This window comes from Myxocyprinus asiaticus, chromosome 17 (genome assembly GCF_019703515.2).
Source record: "Myxocyprinus asiaticus isolate MX2 ecotype Aquarium Trade chromosome 17, UBuf_Myxa_2, whole genome shotgun sequence".
NCBI lineage: Eukaryota > Metazoa > Chordata > Actinopteri > Cypriniformes > Catostomidae > Myxocyprinus > Myxocyprinus asiaticus.
Genome location: NC_059360.1, coordinates 2050001 through 2073362, shown reverse-complemented (window position 1 = coordinate 2073362; position 23362 = coordinate 2050001). Strand labels below are relative to the sequence as shown.

General features: G+C 39.1%; 1 protein-coding gene across 1 annotated transcript; it reads left to right on the top strand.

Annotated features, from left to right (window-relative positions):
- Positions 1–3668: 3668 nt before the first annotated feature.
- LOC127455407 (piggyBac transposable element-derived protein 3-like) lies at positions 3669–12649 on the top strand. Its single transcript, XM_051723284.1, has 3 exons — positions 3669–3782; positions 11883–12193; positions 12319–12649. Exons 1-3 carry the CDS (start codon positions 3764–3766, stop codon positions 12352–12354), a joined length of 366 nt encoding a protein of 121 aa, XP_051579244.1. The 5' UTR covers positions 3669–3763; the 3' UTR covers positions 12355–12649.
- The last annotated feature ends 10713 nt before the right edge of the window (positions 12650–23362 follow it).

The window sequence follows — 23362 nt, the reverse complement described above, 5'->3', positions numbered from 1 at the left end:
GCCGTGATGCCCAACAGTTAGTTGCATGGTTTGGCAGTGACCTCTGTGTGGGTGGTGCTTTGTTCACAGCAACACTGAATATTCACAATGGACAAGGATATCATTTTAGCAGCGAGTTTCTTTTTAACTTCACTCTCTCAGAGTATAAAGTGCAGCATTAAAAAAAGGCTGCTTGGCCATACGTTTTTTGCTGGTTTCACACGTGCTCAACATCTAACCACGCCTTCTTCGCCCGCGGAATTTCGCTGTGCAAAGGTAAATGTGACCGCACTTGAACAGCAGCTGTCAAATATCCCCATCTACTGTTGGAGCCACGCTTTACGTCAGTGGTGTCAAACACACGGCCAGTGGAAGAGTCCAATACGACCCGCGTGGCTGCAGCATTTGGCACTCACTGTTGCACGAATCCACACTTATTATCTGTGATATGTTAGTGACACTGTCACAAGGCAACCCAGTTCATTTTTCCTCAATTACAGCAATAATGGCAACATGGACAGTTACCAGGAAAAATATTAGAGGTAGAAAGCCAAGTCTTCACTCATTGATTATCAGATTCGATGCATTAATACAGATATGATGCTGCTAGAGTTTGACTGATAAGCAGTCCTGTTATAAAAAATTATCCATATATTTTTATTTAGGGTTCCTTTGTGATAATGTTCGGTTTCAGAGTAAAGGTTTAACAAAATAATAGATCAGAGTTTTTTTAATTGATATATTCATAGATGGCCAGTTGAAATATTGTGAAATATTGTAATGATTTTTTATATTGCCCATATTTCATTAAACCTCACTCCCCAAAAATCGGACCGCTTATTTTCGCTTGTTTTAGTGGGGAAAGTCGCTTATTTTGGACTTTGTTTTTTTTTTGTTTTTTTTTTCACAAAGCACAAGAATACTGACTGTGAATAATGAGGTGTGGTGTAATATTTGTTAGTTAAGGCCTTTTGTTATTAACCATTCTCACTGTTATAAGCCAACATGGAAATTGGCCATATTTCTGTTATACAGCCTTTTTTATACTGTCACCGAAAAGTCCTACTTCATTTTCAATGTGTGCCAAACTCTTCAGAATTAAATATGATACATCAACCGTTTTAAAATATCAATTATTAATACAATTATCATTACAGTTAATTTTCCTTGAAGCAGTTTTATAAAGAATAAGATAATTGATTTTAAAATGAATTATAAATAACTTTATGAAATATTTTAAATCATATTTAAACCATTTAATTAATAAAAATTGTGTCTTTCTGTGTTGTGCATCATTTTTTTAGGAAAGCAATATTTTAATTAAGCAAATATCACAATTTAAATTCTTGGTTTAATTCTTCATTGACATATCTTTTGTTCTCCGGGGTTAAACTGTTGCATTAAATGCATGCACACTGGCCAACTGCCAACATCCCACAGAAGTGAATTACATTTTCATTCTGTTTAATGTTTCTTTGGTTGAACATTTCCTCTGAAATGTATACATTTGCCTCAGACTAGCCATTAATGTGATAACCATTAACAGATGAGAGTTGAGCAACATTCTGAATAATAGCTGCAATCTTTCACAATCAGTATCTATTATGCAAACAGTAGTTGCTGGACTTGGACTTGCATGTTTTTCATCTTATTTTTATGATCTATAAGTCATGTAATTAAAGATACACCATGTAACTTTTTTAGTTAAAAAATAACAAAATGTTATTAATGAGATCCAACAAAAATCCATCTTCCAAACCATGTCCTTACTTTTCCCAAATACACTTTGATAAATCTATAATAATGATTTATATTTTAGAGCTGTCGGGACGGATTTCGCGGGAAATTGCGTTCATACGTCATTCGTCCGTGTGTGTTGACGTCATATCTGTACACAGAGAAAATAAGCTCCGGCTACTGTAGTGCGTGTGTGGATCATGGATCATTCAAACGGAAAACCTCCGGGGAATCACCGGGTGTAAAAACAAAGAAACCCCGAACAGAGCAGAGTCCAGAGCACAAAGGGAAAGCGACAGAGTCCGTAATAAAACCCCAATCAACATCGGCTTGACTTTTCAGAGGTGGCGGCAACTCTGAGATCTGAAAGGATTTAAAAGCGACACAGAGATGGCTTTTTCCTTACTCAACAGGGAAGATATTTTATTGATATGATTTATGTATAGTTGTGTAATCACACACACACACGTCTGCCAAGGACATGTGAGTCTTGAACTGATGTTGACCACTGGTTGGTAACAATGAAAATCTATAAATTAGTTACTACCGTGGTCTATTTGGTCAGAATATCCTGAAGTTATAAAAACTTTACAATGTTTGACCTTATCAGACTAGCAATCGTTATGTCTATGTGACGAGGAGGAGGGCGTGGCCGGGCTGTGAGGCTGCACGGCAGGTGCTGAATCAGCTGATCAGCGGGAGAGCGAGATAAAGGGGAGCCGGAAATACCAGTTCAAGAAAGAGAGAGAGATGCAGGTTGCATGTGTGTCTGTGTTTGTTTTATGTTGTTTTAAGTTAGAATTTTGACATTAAACATACGTTTACTGTTACTGTCCTTTAACTGTTACAGTCTAATGTTAATGAATGTTGCCTAAATTTTATTTCAAAACATCCATGTTTCCAACAAGTCAAAACAATAGCATAAGATATGGCACTTATCTGCTCTTATCTGCTCAGATGACATGTTTTCAGATATCCGTCTTTTCTTTTCTTTAGTTATTTATTTGTCCATTCGCTCTGATAAGATGTCCTGTATTCATGTGTACACCGATGCCTTGAACCACATTCATCCACGCAGAGGTGCAGAGCTGAAGCACAACCAAAACAATGTTCTTCTGCAAGACGCATGCAGTTTTATTTTTTAACCTCTAGAGGGCCAAAAGTGACATAGTGTAGCTTTAACCTATAGTATGTAAAACACTTGAATTAAGTACTTGATGTATGTGAGTGTAACAGAAGCCAGCAGGTAAGTAGCCTTCAGCGTCCTCGTTAGCGTGCCCGCCTCCCATGCCAGAGATGCCGGTTCGAATCCCGCTCGAAGTGGGTCGAGCAGGACCAGTTACATGAGCAAACAGCAGTGTAAAAAGAAACGGGCATGGCAAGACAGTTTGTTTCAGTAAATGCATAAAGAAATTCAAAGAAGGAAAGGAAGCATTGCAAAAGCTGACAAAAAATATACTGCAGTCTAGTTTAAGAATGCAGACACACAAAAATTCCACAGAATTCTGCTGATTTTCTCTCAAAATCAAAATCATATTCTCATAAAAACATTTTGTTCCTTTAGCAAATTTGTTCACTTGCTTTAAACATAAACAAAAATCTTGCAATGCAACCAAACAAGATACATTCTTTAAAAAACATTTTATGTGTGTGTTATATGTATATTATAAGTGGCCTTTGTCAACCCTAATGAATGAAACACCTTTGGCTCTGAGTGCAAGTTGTGAAGTTTATGGTTTAATTCTGTCCCAGCTTCAGTGGTCACTGGAACCCCCCAAATCCAGCTGAGTGGGTGGAGACGTGAATGAGCATCAGTCACGGAAGTCCTCCTCGCTGCCTTTGTCAGGTGATTCCTGGCAGAAAAAAGGAAAACAGATCAATAGATCTCCTCTGGGGCTGACAGCTAATCTTTACCACACTTGATATATGAGCAGCATCGGCGCGCTGCATTCCTGTACTGTAGCCGGCCGATTGACTCCTGCTTCCTGTCCCAGCGAGGACGGCAAGGGGTTTATTGGAGGGGCTGTTCGAGTGGAGGGAAGTCGTCATGGTAACGACTAATTACAGTGAGTGGACAAATCTCTTTGACATGCTACAGAAGATATAAGAGAGTGTGCCTGAACTTGCCTGTTGGTCCATCTCAAAACCAGTTATTTATAACGGTTGAGAGCTGCAAACTCAAAGTGAATCAGAAGTATTGAAGGTTTTGACTGGTCAATTAATAGCAGTTCAGTTGCCTCTTAAAAGCTGTTTGTTTGTAACACAATTGCTCTGTTTCACAAAACCTGTCCTGGTCCTATTTAACATATTTTAATTATTTAAAAATATTTTGCATAAAGAAATTGAAGCCTACATTTAGGACGAATAAGATTTTTTGCATTTTGGCATTATTTTGAGCACAATTATGGACATTTTACCTTTACTATTCTGATTGTTTTCAATGAAGATTCTCATTACTGTAAAATGTTTATTGTATTACAGTAAAAATATGCTGTTGTACAATGATTTTTAAAAACAGTGAAAATGAAAGGCAGTACCAATATATATATTAATTTATGTTTGTTAAAAGAATATCATAACGATCATCTTTTGCGGAAATAAGAACCGGGGGCTAAAATGTGTGAAACTGTCATGAAAATAATGTCAATATCATGTAAATGTCAAAATCAAATATGTAAAAAAATCGTGATGACCCTAAAAATAGGCTTTATTTTCTATATGCAAAATATAATTTCTTATTTGTTTCTTTTGATTTTGGAGTCAAACAGGACCAGGACATAAGTATAACCCCCCACAGAGAAGACAATCCATCCAAGATGGTGGATTAAGCGGCAAAAATCAGTTCGCAAAGGACACGTTCTTGCATTCAACTGAACTTACAATTGTTTTTAAATTGTAAGCATTTAGATGTTTAAGATCGCAAGAGCATGTCCTGTGAAAATGGCCCCTTAGAAGGTAGTTATCTATATAAATTGTAGACAGCAAGGCCGCTGACTAGTTGTTGAAACAGAGCCAATAAATCGGACTCAAACCAAATGCTACCTTAACAAACATTTAAATTCAACCTCACAAAATTACTGTTAAATGAGACTGCATGGCCGTCCAGACAATATGATAAATGATTGACAATTAAAAACCCTTTATTCATTTGACTGCAGCAAACCTTCATGTGTGAACATTTGAACATGTTAGGAACACCACTGCAGGGCATAAAAACACACACGCTGTGTTGTGCTAATGAGCACGTTTCATATCCACGCTAAAAGACGAACAGATCCGTGTGAGGTAGACATGTGTTCTGAAGCCACATAATGTGCTGCTTCACACTGATTTCTTTAATTGGTGCATAACAAAAACTAATATTAAACTTTGTTTGAATGACAATTAGGTCCAAGCACCAAAGGTTCTGGAAGCCCATTTTATTTTGTTTATATTTTCTGATAATTATTGTGATTTTTCTTCCCTAAAGTGTCTGGGTGCTGAGACCACAAACTTGGTGGGATGGTCCCAAATCCCAACCTCTAATCAAGTGCACATCTTGCTGACACTAGGTGGCACTTTAATAAGTAAATTAGCATTTTTGATAACTCCAGAACCATATGAGCTAGAATCACAGATATTTTTCCTTCTGATTCCTCCCAAATCTACTGATTGCACAGTTTTCTATTTCCGTCTATACATTTTTTATTACACTATTAAATGTAGTTAATTTGTACAATTCACATAAAATGTGGTGTGAATCATCTAGAGACCCTTATGTCAAAAAGTTTTTTAAATAATTTAGTTTCCAAGATATAAGTCTATTAAATTGTTGATGGTTGTTGGGTTGGTCCACGATGACTAATTATGCAATATCTTCTTAACGCACAGTCCAAACTTGACAGAAGTTAGCTTACTTTCAGACACGCCAAATAATGTCAAATTCAGACTATAAGGGACATTACTAACCATTATAACTCAGCAACAGTTTGATCAAGGAGGTTGAAATTTAGCTTGTATTTTATTTAATACAAGTGCTAACATATCTCAACATTTTGGACAAATCAACAATAATGGCCGCTAACAGCCAATCAAAATTCAGCAGCTAATAAAATAATTTGTGAATGCCCAAAGTTCATGAAACTTGGTCTCTACATGATACTGTCTAGAGGTCTACAGGGGCCTTAAAATGAAACCCGACCTGTACTCGAGACTGTGAGACCGAACACTACCCGACCCGAATGGTATTGTCTGATTTTAATCCTTAGCCCGACCAAAAATCGCTCAGTCTCTCTATATTTTTTTCCCAAGCGGGTATTGTTGCAATAGGCTGTATTTTATGTAAGCATCATAGGAAACATTTGTAACGGTATTGTAAGTGTAAACATACACTGTTTTAACAAGGTGTTGCGGCTCCTCAGAACCCGTTTTGCTTGGTTCAGAACAATCTGGAATAATATGAAACATGTTCAGAATGTTGAATATTTGTGACACCTGCACTAAAAATAAGCTAGACACAACGAATGAAACACAACACTGATGTCTCAGCATGCCTTTTTTTTTTTTTTTTTAACAAAGTTTGTTGTAACAGTGTCTAAAAATGTACTGTTCCTGCACGAGACGTCCGTCCAGCAAGGGTTTACATAGAAGACAATGGAAAAACGAGCAGACATGCTCAAAAACACTTTCTGTGTGAATGGCCCCTAACTCGTTCGTTCGTGGGTGTCTGAGAGTGAAAGTGTGTGCACGAAACGAGTAAAACCAAACTCCACCTTGCTGCAAATTTGCCGCTCATTATTTTCATAACCGCAAATGTTTGCCAGAAGTTTGCAGCTCTTCGCCGGTAGTGGTGAACCTCTGGCAAACCTTTGGCAACAATGGAAAATTTGCTGCAAAGCTCATTTGCATGTGAAAATTATCAGTGAGGAATTTGCGGCAAGTTTGCGCCAAATTTGCCATGAACTCGCATTTTTCGTAAGGATGACCACAAGGTGTTGGTATAATGAATGAAAGTGTGTGAAGAGACATTGAATGTCTCATAATTTCTTTTAATTAAATATTACTTTATCGTTTACGAATATCAGAGACCCCAGTTACTGAACTAATTTAAATTCATCAAGAAAACGCTTAGACCTAAACATAAACGAGTACTTTTATTACTTTCTGCTATTAAAGCAACTGCAAGCTTTTTCTCTCTCTTCCAAATACATGTTTTCAATGTTTATTGTGTACACCTCCCGCTTTTTTACGTGGCAAACTCGTAAAATCGCCCCTCTGTGATGCTTTCTGCAACTCTTGTCATGTGGAGGGCAATGCGGCCCTTGACGCTAGCGTTGAACGGAGCGTTGACGGCTCGACTCAACTCATGTGAAATGCGCTTTGCAATGATGAAAGAACATTATTGAAAATCATAATTATTATTTGTCTATTATTGTGGTCTTTTGGATGAAAAATAATGCTCAGACTGAAGGAAGATCTTCCTTGTTCTTTTACTGCTTAAACACTATAAAGTCTCTTGGTAGATTGGATGACTCAAAATGATTCACTGACTCACTCATAGCACATAAGACGCTCATTTGTCGCCACTTAGTGACATTTCCAGAAGGGGTCACTGAACTAATCAGTTAACAAAATTGAACAAATTTGTGAAACAGAAGCAAGTCTCACAAAAATACTCTTTATTTTGCAGCTAATTCTGCACAATTGTAAACTTGAATAAACTTGAATCACTTAAATAGCTGGAATTGGTGCTTTTAGCTTATTCTTTAAAAACAATATCACTAGAAAAAATTTTCGTGGACCAGTGATTGTCTTACCTTTTTCGCTCCTCATGAGTTTGCATCCATGTAATTTGTTGTAGCATTGCAAGAACAAATCTACAAATTATAAAAGAAGCAAATTTGTTGTTTTTTCATTACCTATTTGGCGCTCTTGCCACCTGTGACCTCACACAGGGTAGCCTACCTATGTGACTTGTGTTTATTTATTTATTTATTTATTTATTTTTTGCATAGCCGAATTTCAAACATTACAAGTAAACACGCTACTAAGACAATCAGAAAACATGGACAAGTTCTTGAAAAGGAAAAATATTGACGATGGTTAGCCTATGTGGGATAGTGGTGTGCCGTAGAATTTTTTAGTCATAAAAAGTGTGCCGTGGCTAAAAATGTTTGGGAAACACTAAACTGCTCTTGTTTTAATCTAGACATTTGCGTGCACAGTCAGAACTTCACAAAACTTGGTAGGAGTAGATCAATCTGACGACACATGGCAAGAAAGGGCTAAAGCTAAGCTAACATCTGCGCAACTGTGAAAAAAGTTAAACTTTACAACAATGATATCCACAGCCTCAACGTGATCTGATCTTTCGAATTTGTTTTAGGTCATGTTTTCTTCACATGTGCATGGACACTGATGATTGCCACTTGCGGCTATGATTAATGATTAATTGTGTGCGGCTGATGTCAAAGGCTTACTTCCTGTTAGCCTGAGCTCTTTCTGTAGCTGAACCAGATAATGAGTGAGACTGGACAGTTAAAAGAAGAGCTCAACCAATTTTTTATAGTAACCACACCTGTCAAGATCCAAAAAGGACAAAAAGAACCATGAAAGTATCATGTAAATATTCCAAAAGACGTGTACACTATGTTTTTAGTCTTCTGAAGTCGTACAATAGCTTTGGATGAGGAACAGACCAAAATTTAAGTTGTTATTTACTGAAAATCTTCACCTCTGCTGCAGTCATGAAGTCTCACTCTACATTCCACATATTCACACTGCTGTATTGTGATTGGTCAATGATGTCTAACCTGGCATGACGTGTCGAGTTGCATTTTTTAATCTTAATACAATCGCAAATGAGATTTGAGAGCTTGGGTGGAGGGTGAGTTTTTCAGACCCACTTTATATTAGGTGTCTTGACAATTAATTTGCATTTGCTACCATGTACTTATTATGTACACTGATGAGCCAAAACATTATGACCACTCACAGGTGAAGCGAATAACATTGATCATCTCCTAACAAGGCCACATGTCAAGGTCTGGTTAGATTAGATGGTAAGTGAACAATCAGTTCTTGTAGTCAATATGTTGAATGCAGGAAAAAATGGGCACGTGAGTATCGGAACTGGACCTTGGAGCAGTGGAAGAAGTTCGCCTGGTCCGATGAGTCCTGTTTTCTTTTACATTATATGGAATGCCGAGTACGCATGCGCCGTTTACCTGGGGAAGTGATGGCACCAGGATGCACTGTGGTAAGATGACAAGCTGGAGGAGGGAGTGTGATGCTCTAGACAATGTTCTGCTGGGAAACCCTGGGTCCGGCCATTCATGTGGATGTCAATTTGAAACATGCCACCAACCTAAACATCGTTGCAGACCAGGTACACCCCTTAATGGCAATGGTATTCCCTGATGGCAGTGGCCTGTTTCAGCAGGATAATGTGCCCTGCCACACTGCACACATTGTTCAGGAATGGTTTGAGGAACATGATAAAGAGTTCAAAGTGTTGTCCTGGCCTCCAAATTCCCCAGATCTCAATCCGATTGAACATCTGTGGGATGTGCTGGATCAACAAGTCCAATCCACGGCAGCTCCACCTCACAACTTACAGGACTTGATGGATCTGCTGCTAATGTCTTGGTGCCAGATACCACAGGACACCTTCAGGGGTCTTGTAGAGTCCATGCCTCAGCAGGTCGGTGCTGTTTTGGCGGCACGCGGAGGACCAACAGCATATTAGGCAGGTGGTCATAATGTTTTGATATACGATTTGAAATATGTGTTGTTGCATTATACTTACATTTAAAGTACCTGCATTAAATGACATCTGTAGTTACACTGTTAACCTTACCCCTAATCCTAAACCTAACCCCTAACCCTACCCCTTAACCTACCCGTACCTCAACCTCAGTAGCAGCAAATGTGAATCTTGTGAGAATTTTGCAGAACATCATGTAGTTACACAATAAATGCATTGTATTGTATGTATTTTAATGTTAGTACATAGTAGTTAAAGACACCTAATATAAATTGGGACAAGTTTTTCTGTGACTAACAGTCAGTTCTGCACACAGACAGATGTGGTCAATATGAACTTTCCTTGTTTGAAAAAGGTCTGCATAAAAGATTATTACAAAATGTCTCCTTTACTGTTCCACGAAAAATAAAAGCTAAAGGTTTGGAATGACATGAGTGTGAGTAAAAAAATTACAGAATTTTCAATGCAGATTCTTCTCTGGAAAACAGCCTTTAAAAAAGTTATCCTGAAAGGAATATTCCGGGTTCAGTACAAGTTAAGCTCAATCAACAGCGTTTGTGGCATAATGTTGATTTCAAAGAAAGTCTCAATTAATTTTGTGGTAATCAACATTATGCCACAAATGTTGACTTTTGAGCTGAACTTGTGTTAAACCCGGAATATTCCTTTAAGGAAATGGCCAGTTGAGTGATTAACAGGCTTGATTGCATTAGCATTTCCATGTTAAACAGTGGATGGGTACGACATACAGAATTCAAAGCTGTGCATTTGTGTTATTTATATATTTCTCCTTTATTTTTCTATGATCCAGGATCAAATTTTATTCAACATGAAAGATCCCATAGAACATTAAGTTACATTTAGTGAAGAAAAAGCAAAGTGGTCCTTGCCTTTGCAAAACTCGTCTACATCATCTAAGCTACAATGCTACAGTAGGGTGTTTTGAGTAGTCGCCATGCCATTGCTAAAGTCTTCTAACATAAGTGGTTTTTAGAGTATTGCAATGCGGTTGCTAAGGTGTGCTAGCTAGTTGTCAGGGCATGGATATTCAGTTGCTAAGGTGTTCTGAGTGTTTTAATACTTAGGCTTAGAGGTTCATTCAAATACCTAACTCTACATATATGAGCAATAATAAATTCATACTGACCCTTAATAAATTTAAGTAAGAATGAGCAAAATGTACAATACAGACCTATGAAGTCCAGCTGAGCTGACACTTTTAGTTCTTCATCAAAACAGAAATAAAAGCATCTTTGAGTGTGCACTGTCTGTGTCCAACACTTCAGGAGTTTATCCATGTTACACGGCCATTTTTAGATGAGCGCCGCACTAAGGGACTAACGGGGAACTAGAAGTGACATTGTGGCTGGAGTCTGTCTCTCAGGATTACAGCGCACCGCAGTCACCCGCGCGGCTTCTGCCTCAGTCCTATTATATCTGCTTGTGCCTCATTCCAGATGAATTCCTTTCCATACAGATCGTGCACCGGGAGCAAGGCAGGATAATTTATTAATATTTCTGGAGGGAATGATGGCTAACCGTAAGCTGTGTTTAAAACAAAACTCTCCAGTTTACACACTGGGAGATTTTAAAAAAGCACATGACCATGAGAAACAGCCTTCATATTATAACAAAAGGTCAAAACATGTTTTAAAGCTGAAGTGTGTGATTTTTGTGCCAATAGTGCCACCAAACTATAAAGGTAAAATAGTGCCTAAATGATTTGCATGCTCAGAGTAAGATTTGTAAAAGCGTAAACGAAGTTACAAGAGTGATAGAAAAATTTGCATGCACAGGGTTAGGTTTGTGCAGTGGTGATTTCTCAGGGCCAGCAAAGTCTTCTCTGCTGGCCTAACATGCCTAATATTAAATATTTTTTCATCCTTTCATTTTCATTCACCTTTTTGCCTATGTATTTTTAATCGCTTTCCACTCCTAATTAATCTACAAACGAATAGCAAAAAACAAAAAGTTTATCCAATCAGAATTTTTTGCTCGATGCTTACAAGCAAAGTGTGACAACTGTTTCACAAATCGCATGCCTGAAGCAGCACGTGATTCTGAGCTCCACCCCCTCAGGCCTTCAGAATTTCCACAGAATCCGTCAACACTGCAGTGAATAGGCATCTAAAGTCAGATTGTCGGATTCATCAGCCAGTCAGATTGATTTATTTGTTCTTGTGGGTGTGGTCTTTAGGATATGTCCCGGTCGAGGCCTTCTAGCTGACCTTGAGTGACGCAATCATGCAAGACACTTCTCACATGTGCCCAAATGGAAAACTAATACTAATAGAGCTATAATGTCTTTGATTATTCACTATAACTATTCACTTATAAAGTTCTAAATGTGTTTTCTTTGTTAACATTTTGAATTTGGACCTGAATTGAATAAATTACTACATGTCATCCTTTGCTGGTCTAGAACCTGTGCAGAAAATTAAATGCTGGGACAAAGCCACCAAAACCTACATTGAAGTTGAGAGGCCTTTCATTGTGGGAACTTCCAACAAATTCATGGGAGGTGTGGATTTATTGGATTCATTTGCTGCCAAATATAAGTTCAGCATAAAATCGAAACAGTGGTACCTGTACATCTTCTGGCACACCACTATTCTCGCTGTGATCTACGCCTGGCTCCTCAACAAGCGAGACTGCAAAGTGCTCAAGATTTTGCCAAAAGAGATGCTGAACGGGAGACAGTTTCAGGCAGAACTAGCAGATTCTCTTATCCTGGTGAGAATACATTTCTGCTATTTACTGTTTGTAATATGTTTAATATTTCACTGTTTATAACATATCTGACTTGTATCTTAATGTATTTTTGACATCTTAATTGATTCTGTTCTAATCCAATTCAGGTGAACACAACTCCAATTAAACCAAAGAGAGGGTGACCATCTTCAGCCGGTGGCAGCCCAGTAACACAGACGGTGACATCAAGGAGCCCTTTGAATGCTCACAAGAGACCATCCTCAGATGGGTATGAACCAAACGGGACCCCAGCTAAGAGGCCATCTGCACACCCCCCGGTAGACGTGCGTAGGGACATGGTTGCACATTTAGCAGTGAAAACAACTAGAGGACGCTACAGTCTCTGCAAAACTGGTTACACCAATACTCTATGCCACAAGTGCAATGTTCATATTTGTTTTTTGACAAGAACTGTCTTTGGGACTACCATACCTGAACTTTGGGACTAAGTCTAAGTCAGTTTTGTAAAAACATTTCTTCCTGTTTTCCTATATTTTTTATTAATAAATAACAATTCATAAAATATATGACTGTTGTGTGATTATTATTCATGATATATACAGTTATGGGGCTACATAAGCAATCAGCTGTGCAAACGAACACTTAGTTGTTTCTGTATAATTGTTCAGACAATGCAAGTACAAATACAGGATTTCTGCTGCCCTCCCTGACCACTGTTGTAATATTACTAAAATGTAAAAACTTTTAAAAAACTTTTTTTTCTGCATCAGAGGCCTCCTACAACAACATCTGAAAGGTAAAACAATTTTTTGCTTATTTATTTTAAAATTTGGCCTTCACAGGTTTAAGTGATGTAATTTGAAAGAGAAGAGTGTGAGATCTGTCTGACGAGTCGGCTGTCATTACTGCTGCTGTCGCCATTGAGAAAGAGATCCTTATGGATTTTAAAACAAGATGTTCTGCATGATCGTGTGATTGATTAATTAAACAGAATTTCTCACTGAAAAGAGTTCTGCAAGCGCGAGGAGGAAGGCGGGTCTACCTGCTTCTTCTTCATGTGGCTCAGCGTCGTTCCTCTGGGTATAAAAACTGTTTTATTCTACATGGAGATGGTCCGCATGGGGGCTACCATGTTAGAATCACATGACCAGCTGAATACCAATCACTTTATCTCAGTAACCGTCCTGTTATTGGACACTTTCACTCACTGATTAAAGTAATCGTGACTGACTGTGAATACTACATTTCTACAATGTCATCTGAAACTGAAAACTACTGATTTTAAATGATGCTTCATCCAAGCCGCTATGTGTCAGTGTACATCCAAGATGACACAAAGACAAAAGTTACTGAGTGCACCTTTAATAACGTGTGTGGTCATGTAAACACCTAAACTGGTTTTCCATTATCGGGGTAAAGTCATAAACACAGGTAGATTTTTGCCCATTAGACTGATTTTGTGTTCACATAATCACCTGTGTTCTTCAAATCAAATCAAATCACTTTATTGTCACACAGCCATATACACAAGTGATATAGTGTGTGAAATTCTTGGGTGCAGTTCAGATCAACATAGCAGTCGTGACAGTGATGAGACATATACCAATTTACAATAACATCAAATTAACACAGCACAATTTAGACATCTGATATACACATAATTACACTCAACAATATACAAATAATAACATACACTGTACAGTATACAATACGCACTATATAGATACACATTATTCAATAAAAATACAAAATAAAAATATATTAAAAAGTATATATAGTATATATAGAATGTACAGTATTGTACTGTATTGACATTCAGGCTGTCGGTTGATAGTCAGTTGTTAAGAGAGAATATAATATAATAATAATATAATTTATGTCAGTCCGGTGTGAGATATAAGAGTAAGGGTAATAAAGTGCAGTGCTGATGTATTTTGATCGTGGGAGATCAAGAGTTCAAAAGTCTGATTGCTTGGGGGAAGAAGCTATCATGGAGATGGCTGGTGCAGGTCCTGATGCTGCGATACCGCCTACCTGATGGTAGAAGTGAGAACAGCCCATGGCTCGGGTGGCTGGAGTCTCTGATGATCCTCCGAGCTTTTTTCACACAAAGCCTTGTATATATTTCCTGGAGGGAGGGAAGCTCACCTCCGATGATGTGTCTGGCAGTTCGCACCACCCTTTGCAGTGCTTTGCGGTTGTGGGCGGTGCTATTGCCGTACCAGGCGGAGATGCAGCCAGTCAGGATGCTCTCTACAGTGCAGGTGTAGAACCGTGTGAGGATGTGGCGGTTCATTCCAAACTTCCTCAGCCATCTCAGGAAGAAGAGGCGCTGATGAGCCTTCTTCACAATGACTTCAGTGTGGATGGACCATGTGAGTTCCTCAGTGATGTGGACACCCAGGAACTTGAAGCTGCTGACTCTCTCCACTGGTGCTCCATTGATGGTGATGGGACTGTGTTCTCTGTCTTTTCTTCTGAAGTCCACCACAAGCTCCTTTGTCTTACTGACGTGGAGGGAGAGGTTGAGCTCCTGACACCAGTGTGTCAGAGTGTGAACCTGCTCTCTGTAGGCTGTTTCATCATTGTCAGTGATCAGACCTACCACCGTCGTGTCATCAGCAAACTTAATGATGGCATTGGAGCTATGTGTTGCCACACAGTCATGTGTGTACAGGGAATACAGGAGTGGGCTGAGAACACAGCCCTGTAGGGCTCCAGTGTTGAGGGTCAGTGATGAGGAGATGTTGCTGCCTATTCTAACCACCTGGCGTCTGCTTGACAGGAAGTCCAGGATCCAGCTGCACAGCGAGCTGTTTAAGCCCAGAGCTCGGAGTTTCTCATCTAGCTTGGAGGGCACTATGGTGTTGAATGCTGAGCTGTAGTCTACAAACAGCATTCTCACATAAGTGTTCTTTTTTTCCAGGTGGGAGAGAGCAGTGTGTATTGTAGATGCAATGGCATCATCAGTGGAGCAGTTGTTGCGGTAAGCAAACTGCAACGGGTCAAGAGAGAGAGGCAGCACAGAGCAGATGTAATCTCTGATTAGTCTCTCAAAGCATTTGCTGATGATGGGGGTCAGAGCAACAGGACGCCAGTCATTTAAGCAAGTTATTTTTGATTGTTTTGGAACAGGCACAATGGTGGATGTTTTAAAGCATGTGGGGACTACAGACAAAGAGAGGGAAAGGTTGAAAATGTCCGTAAAAACACCAGCTGGTTCGCGCACGCTCTGATGACGTGGCCCGGAATGCCGTCTGGGCCCGCGGTTTTGCGGATATTCACCCGTCGAAAGGATCGGGTTACATCCGCTACAGAGACGGAGAGTGAACTAACCTCTGTAGCTTCGGCCGCGAGAGCTCTCTCCGCGAGGGCGGTGTTATTTCCCTCGAAACGAGCATAAAAAGTATTTAGCTCATCTGGGAGAGAGGCAGCGGTGTTCATGGTGGAGTTTTTATTCCCTTTAAAGTCCGTGATGATGTTAATTCCCTGCTACATGCTTCTAGAGTTGGTGGTGTTAAACTGTCCTTCAATGTTGCTCCTGTACTGGCGTTTTGTGGTTCTGATAGTTTTTCGGAGGGCATAACTGGCTTGTTTATGCTCCTCCGCGTTCACGGAATTAAAAGTGGAGGTCCGCACATTAAGTGCCGCGTGAACATCGCTATTAATCCACAGTTTCTGATTCGGATAGATCCTTACTGTTCTGGTCAGAACCACGTCCTCCACGCACTTTTTGATGAAACACATTACGCTATCAGCGTAAACCTCGATGTCGTCATCAGAGGCGGACCGGAACATCTCCCAGTCCGTGTGTTCAAAACAGTCTTGTAGCATGGAATCTGATTGGTCCGGCCAGCACTGGATCATTCTGAGGGTGGGTGCTTCCTGTTTCAGTTTCTGCCTGTAAGCGGGCAGAAGCAGAATGGAAGAGTGGTCCGATCTGCCAAATGGTGGGCGGGGGAGGGATTTGTAGCCATCCAGGAAGTGAGAGTAGCAATGGTCCAAAACCCAGTCCCCTCGTGTATTGAAACTAATGTGCTGGTGGTATTTTGGTGTGACTGATTTTAAACTGGCTTTATTAAAGTCCCCGGTCACAATGAACGTGGCCTCAGGGTGCGCGGTTTCCTGCTCACTTATACTCCTATACAGTTCCTTGAGTGCCCGGTCTGTGTCGGCTTGTGGAGGGATGTACACAGCTGTGATAATGACCGCTGTGAATTCCCTCGGTAGCCAGAATGGTCGACACAGAAGCATAAGAAATTCCAGATCAGGACAGCAGAAAGACTTGATAGAATGTACGTTCCTCTGATCACACCAGGATTTGTTGATCATAAAACATACACCACCACCTCTGCTTTTACCTGAGAGGTCTTTCGCGCTGTCCGCTCAGTGCACGGAGAACCCCGCGGGTTCAATGGCTGAGTCTGGAATCTCCACAGACATCCAAGTTTCCGTAAGGCAGATAATGCAGCAGTCCCTTGTATCTCGTTGGAAAGAGATCCGCACTTTCAGCTCGCAGAGCTTGTTATCCAGAGACTGAACATTTGCCAGTAGAATACTGAGTAACGGGGGTCGATTTGCACGGCGTCTTACTCTGATGAGAACGCCGGCTCTGTTTCCCCTTTTCCTTTTGCATTTCCGCAGCCGTACTGCCCAGACAAAGGGCTCCGCTTGCGTGTTTGTAAACAGTGGGTCGGCATTGAGAAATTTGAAGTCCGGTTTACGGTGTGAAATTGCTGAACCAATGTCCAAAAGTGTTTGTCTGTCATAGACTATAAGGCAGACAACACCCAAGACAAAAAACATAAGAATTGTGAACAAAACAAACAAAACACTACTATGTTGTGTCGGAGCTCGCAACGCAGCAGCCATACTCGGCGCCATCTTGAGTCAAACAAGTTGCCTTGAGTCAAACAAGGTGCCTCTAGTCTTACTTGCTTATTCAAAGTGTGCAAGTGTTGTATGCATTCCTGTTTAAATTTTGATGTTAAAAGCAGATAATAATTAGATGATTTCAAATGTAATGTCAACTCGTTTTCTTAATAACCTGATTTTTGATAGTTATCAGCATATACAATAAATTTGTTGGTCGTTATTGTCACATGCAAATGAGCTTTTGATTTGCTGCAAATGTTTGCCAGAAGTTTGCAGCTCTTCGACCGGTAAAACCTTCGGCAAACCTTCGGCAACAACAGACAATTTGCTGCAAAGCTCATTTGCATGTGAAAATTATCAGTGGCGAATTTGCGGCAAGTTTGCAATGAACTCTTGATTTTCATAAGGGTGTGGATGTAAACATACTAAAGTTCTTCAAATAGACCTATAAAATTAATTATGAACAAAATGATGCAGCATTAAATGCAATGCATGACATTACAAAACGTTTTTTCATAATGATTGGTAAAAAACAAATGTGTTTTTTCTAAATGGGCTAATATTGGCAGCGTTTGTTGTGTCTACACCTGTCGACCTCAGCTGATTATAAAAAGTGCCAGCCATAAAGAAACCATAAAGTCAAAAAGTACCCTGTCTGGTAATGATTTGGGTTGAATGGAGCAACCTTTATGTCTTAATGGTACCTTGTGTCGTGGCTCTTTAGAAACAATTACTTCAAGAGCGCTTACCATTGGCCTGCCGGCCTCTGTTTATTAATCAGCTAATTACACATTGACAGTAATGAGGCGGCTGATTCATATACTTAAACGAACAAGACTAAATGATGGTTTAATGATTAGCCTTTTGTGTGGCGAAGCAGCATGCACTCGAGAGGTCATTAGCAGACAGAAACAGCAAATGGAAAAACTAGCGACTAGTTCTCAAAGCAAGTTCTTAACAGTCTGTGTCAAAAATGAAGCTGTTTATCTACAGATGGCGCCGTTGCAATGAGCACATGCAACTTTTGAGGAGCGGTTCACCAAAAAATTTAAATTCTGTTTAATTCATTCACTCTTACAAAATTGATCAAGTGTTTGGGGGTCAAGTGTTTGGTATCATTTTAAATAAAACGTTTCAAAGGTTTTTAATGATATAGATTATGATACATTCTGAAACTGTCAGACTAAGAAACTGCTGAAAATTCACACAAAACAATTGAGGCAAAAATGTACTTTTTTCCCCATATTTTTCTGATTTGACATATATCTCGTTTTGTTCCCAATCATGTCAACTGTATCTGAGAAAAGATTTGTGTTGATACGACAAAGCAATCAAAAGTTATAGCATTACAAAAATAATTTATCCAAGTGTCCAAAAGCCTCTCCAAACAAATAAAACATAATAATTGTACATAAGAACTAATTACACATGCAAACACAACAATGCAGACATGATTTTAGTTATGAGATTTCATAGAATGGGTTTCATTCTGTGTCATTTGAGTCATCATTGAGTCTGTGTCATGTATTTGGCGCCATCTCCTGGTGGCCATATGTAACACTGTGCTTCATGTGGATTATGTAATGATCTATGCATCTGATTACCTTGTGTGTGGGCTCATTTGAAAGATAATCACCTCCTCTAAGTATTGGCATGAAAAGTATGGATATTTTATGTTCAGTGTATTTTTCATGAAGTTATAAGCGAAAACGCAGCATATAAGCAACACAAGCATAATTGTCAAAGACATATACTTAGCTATTACTCACTATATTTTTGTGAGTAAAACAAATATGCTGGTTGTATTCTACTCTTTGAGAGCTTTCCAACAACATATGACACATGGCTATTTGATGAGTTTGATGTTATTACTGATTACAATAATATGTACAGTGCAATTATTTTATAAATTACCAAAACGGAACACTTCTGATGTATCTGTTAATTTCAAAGCACTTGTTTAGTTTTGGTCATAATGTCTACATGCATTGGAAAGTAGAGCTTTAAGATTTCAAACGATACCTATTTTGTGTTGGTCAAGGCTGTAGTTAATATTTTGATTTTTTTTTTCTATTTCATCTGAGCTTAAAGGGTTAACTGAAATTTACACACCATGTGTCACTAAACAATTGTACTTTTTGACTTTGCTTGATAAAATAATGTTTTGTTGATATTGTTTATTATGAAAAAAACATTTTATAAAAGCCACAAGGCACTTGATGTCTTAGTATATTGAGAACATACTCCATTGCATAATGTGCCAAACAACGGTCAAACTCAAATTACTTTCTTTCTTTAGCGAAACACAAAATGAGATGTTAGGCATAATGTTCACACAACTCTTTTCCATGCAATGAAAGCATTTAATGACCACATCTGTCAAACATAATAAAAAAACAACAACAACAAAACAATTTCATGGTACCAAATCCAGGGTTGGCGCAAACTAAACCTTACCTGGCTAACCACCTAGACCGGCTTCATGGCACAGGCTCCTGATATTGACGCACCAAATTTGAATGTCCTTATGTGAAAATGAGATTTAAGAGTAGGTGGTGGATGGAAGATTTTCAGAACTTAACGTCAGTGAACGACATAGTTGATGCAATATTTCATACATCACTCTGTTTCAATGAGATATTTTAATTAATGATGCATTTCAATGTTTGTTTTGTGTGTGTGTGTGTGTGTGTGTGTGTGTTCCTAAACAATCAATATACAGTTGTGCTCAAAAGTTTGCATACCCTTGTAGAACTGGTAATATATGTACCATTTTTAAAGAAAACATGAGTGAGCAGGCAAAACACATTTCTTTTATTTCTTATGGGATTCATATTCAACTGTAGGTTATAACAGAATGGCACAATCATAAAACAAAACATGGCAACAAAGAAAAAAACGAAATGACCCCTGTTCAAAAGTCTGCATACCCTTAGTTCTTAATACTGTGTATTGCCCCCTTTAGCATCAATGACAGCGTGCAGTCTTTTGTAATAGTTGTCTATGAGGCCCCAAATTCTTGCAGGTGGTATAACTGCCCATTCGTCTTGGCAAAATGCCTCCAGGTCATGCAAAGTCTTTGGTCATCTTGCATGAACCGCACGTTTGAGATCTCCCCAGAGTGGCTCGATGATATTAAGGTCAGGAGACTGTGATGGCCACTCCAGAACCTTCACCTTTTTCTGCTGTAACCACTGGAGGGTCAACTTGGCCTTGTGCTTAGGATCATTGTCATGCTGGAAAGTCCAAGAATGTCCCATGCGCAGCTTTCGTGCAGAAGAATGCAAATTGTCTGCCAGTATTTTCTGATAACATGCTGCATTCATCTTGCCATCAATTTCACAAGATTCCCCGTGCCTTTAGAGCTCACATCCACCCAAAACATCAGTGAGCCACCACCATGCTTCACAGTGGGGATGGTATTCTTTTCACTATAGGCCTTGTTGACCCCTGTCCAAACATAGCGCTTATGGTTGTGACCATAAAGCTCTATTTTGGTCTTGTCACTCCAAATTACAGTGTGTCAGAAGCTGTGAGGCGTGTCAAGATGTTGTCGGGCATATTGTAACCAGGCTTTTTTGTGGCGCAGTTAAGGCTTCTTTCTGGCAGTTCGACCATGCAGCTAATTTTTGTTGAGCTTAATAAGTGATTGAACAGTACTGACTGGCATTTTCAAGGCTTTGGATATCTTTTTATATCCTTTTCCATCTTTATAAAGTTCCATTACCTTGTTACGCAGGTCTTTTGACAGTAATTTTCCACTCCCCATGGCTCAGTATCTAGCCTGCTCAGTGCATCCACGTGAGAGCTAACAAACTCATTGACTATTTATACACAGACACTATTTGCAATTTTAAAGCCACAGGTGTGGGAAATTAACCTTTAAATTGCCATTTAAACCTGTGTGTGTCACTTTGTGTGTCTGTAACAAGGCCAAACATTCAAGGGTATGTAAACTATTGATCAGGGCCATTTGGGTGATTTCTGTTATCATTATGATTTAAAAAGGAGCCAAACAACTATATGATAATAAATGGCTTCATATGATTACTATCCTTAAATAAAAGACAGTTTTTTGTTTTTTATGCATGATCAGCCATATTTTCAAAATCAAAATTTCACAATTTCTTCCAGGGTATGCAAACTTTTGAGCACAATGGTAACATCATTAACCTCTCTGCTGCCCCATGTGACGTTACAGCAGGATGACCATGATGCAACAAGTTGATGTTCTCAGGGGTTTTACTTAACTTTTTACTATGTCTAATGTTTGATTGGACCTTTGACATCAACAACAAGATCTAGAAAGAGAAATAAAAAGAATTCTCTCCTCCTTTTTAAAAGTTGATTAACCTATTTATTTTGCTATCCTATTCTATGGCTAGTAGCATTTTATTATTTGCATATATTATTTATGACCTGCAACTCATTTTTAGGTGGAGACCTGCCAGTTGAGATCCACTGAACTTGCTGCTGGTTGTTCACTCTCAACACAATGAACACGAATCCTGTACTGATATCTCCATCCAGAGCTCTGACACATCAGAGAAGTTCACGGCATATCAGCGCAGCCTGGTGAGAATTGATTAGCGGTGGTGGACTCCTGAAGGACACACGAGGAGAAGAGTGAGCATGGAGTGGCAGAATACTGTGGTGGGCTGCACTTCTGTCAGCAGAAGCAATGGCTACTCGCCGCCGCTATCTGTCTTGCGCTGCCATATGGCCCTCACGCCCCCACGCGGGAATTAATGAGGGGGGAAAAACTGCCGGGCAGAACACCAGGATGTTACACGCAGGTGATCGGTCACCACAGGGAGGTGTGAGGGGCAGAAAGAAGGATGGAGGGAAAATGGAGGAGATGGAGATGAAAGAGAAAGACTGGAAGAAACAGGAGAAACAACAAACTAAATACAGAAACTAAAGCTAGCATGGTGCTTAACGTGCCCTTGCTAACAGGCTGGGCTGCTGTTATTCTTTGTTTCAACAGTGCTGTACTTTACTACTGCATAGATTAAATCACACGGTAGGTTTGTAGGTTCTTTTTGAACTATCGACAAAACCAGTTTGAACTTGATTCAGTTGGCCTGTATGATTTAGTTGTACATGTAATAAACATCCTTGCACATTAAACACACTTTTTAAGCCGGAGAAATGTGGCATATAAAAAGTAAAACTACCATTAGACATGCATTGTGTGTCTTAACTGCTTAAATTATTGTATTGGTCCACATACAGTAAATTTGTTTAAAATAAATGCAAAGACAAATTTAAGTGGTACATTATTTATATTTATATATCCTTTCTATCTCGTTAGATCTTACATGGTGGTCTGGTTCATATAAGATCATCGTTAGATTATATTTGACCTCATAGTTGTCACAGCGGTTACACGTTGGAAATAAAAAACTGCTTTGTGAGATTCCTTCATTAAAAGTTCAAATCTACCAACAGCGGCTGCAGGGCAAATGGGTCAATTTAGCTCAATTTAAGCAAAGCGCCCATTGACAGCAGTTCATTTCTGGGGAGCCAAAAAGAACCCGGAAGTGCTGCCAAAGTGTTTGTTTGGAAACAGTTACTTCGTATATAGAGGGGCCCCTCACGTCATAGGGCCCAGGACAACATTCTTGATCATCATCCCGCTCCCCGTCAGCCCCGATTAACCATAATTTTGATTAATTTAAACCAGACTCTAGACTGTCATTTAAGGGTTAAACTTCTGGTGCACCACGTCACGTGACACAACAGCATGCCATTGATTTCCTTGAAGCACAACTACGGTGCCTCTGGTAAGAAATCTCTTTACATTTTTTCATTGAAACCTATTTGGGTGTACAGAATAGAGTCTTTAATTTCTTATGATATACCGCTTTAAAAAATGTATACATTTTTCACGCATCAGCATACTGATAAACATGATGTCCACATATGTGGATTTTGGGACATTATTCCCACAAAAGTTGAAAAAACATGTTAGTAATTTTGAATAACTTTCAACATTATGTCATCTGTGGGTCATTTCACTTCATTTTAATATACATTTTGTTATATTTTATTTTGTCATCACTGTACAATATGATTCTATTCATTAACATTAATAAATGCATTCCTATATTTACTGTGTATTATCACACTGAGAATAAATGTATTCATCCAAAAACTGAAAAATGTTGCTTTCAGAGGTTTTATATGGAGTTAGGATGAAAATAAGGTACATTTCAAACTGTTCTGAGACCAGTGCAGACAGACAGCACACTGGAGGTTAAGTCATTCACTAAATAGGGAGCAAGGGAGCATCCTATAGCTCTCTATGCAGTT

What these genes read in the sequence shown, in the direction of transcription:
- LOC127455407 (XM_051723284.1), top strand. An exon ending in TAGCAGATTCTCTTATCCTG is followed by an intron (nt 12,194 to 12,318) that starts GTGAGAATACAT and finishes AATCCAATTCAG; the next exon opens with GTGAACACAACTCCAATTAA.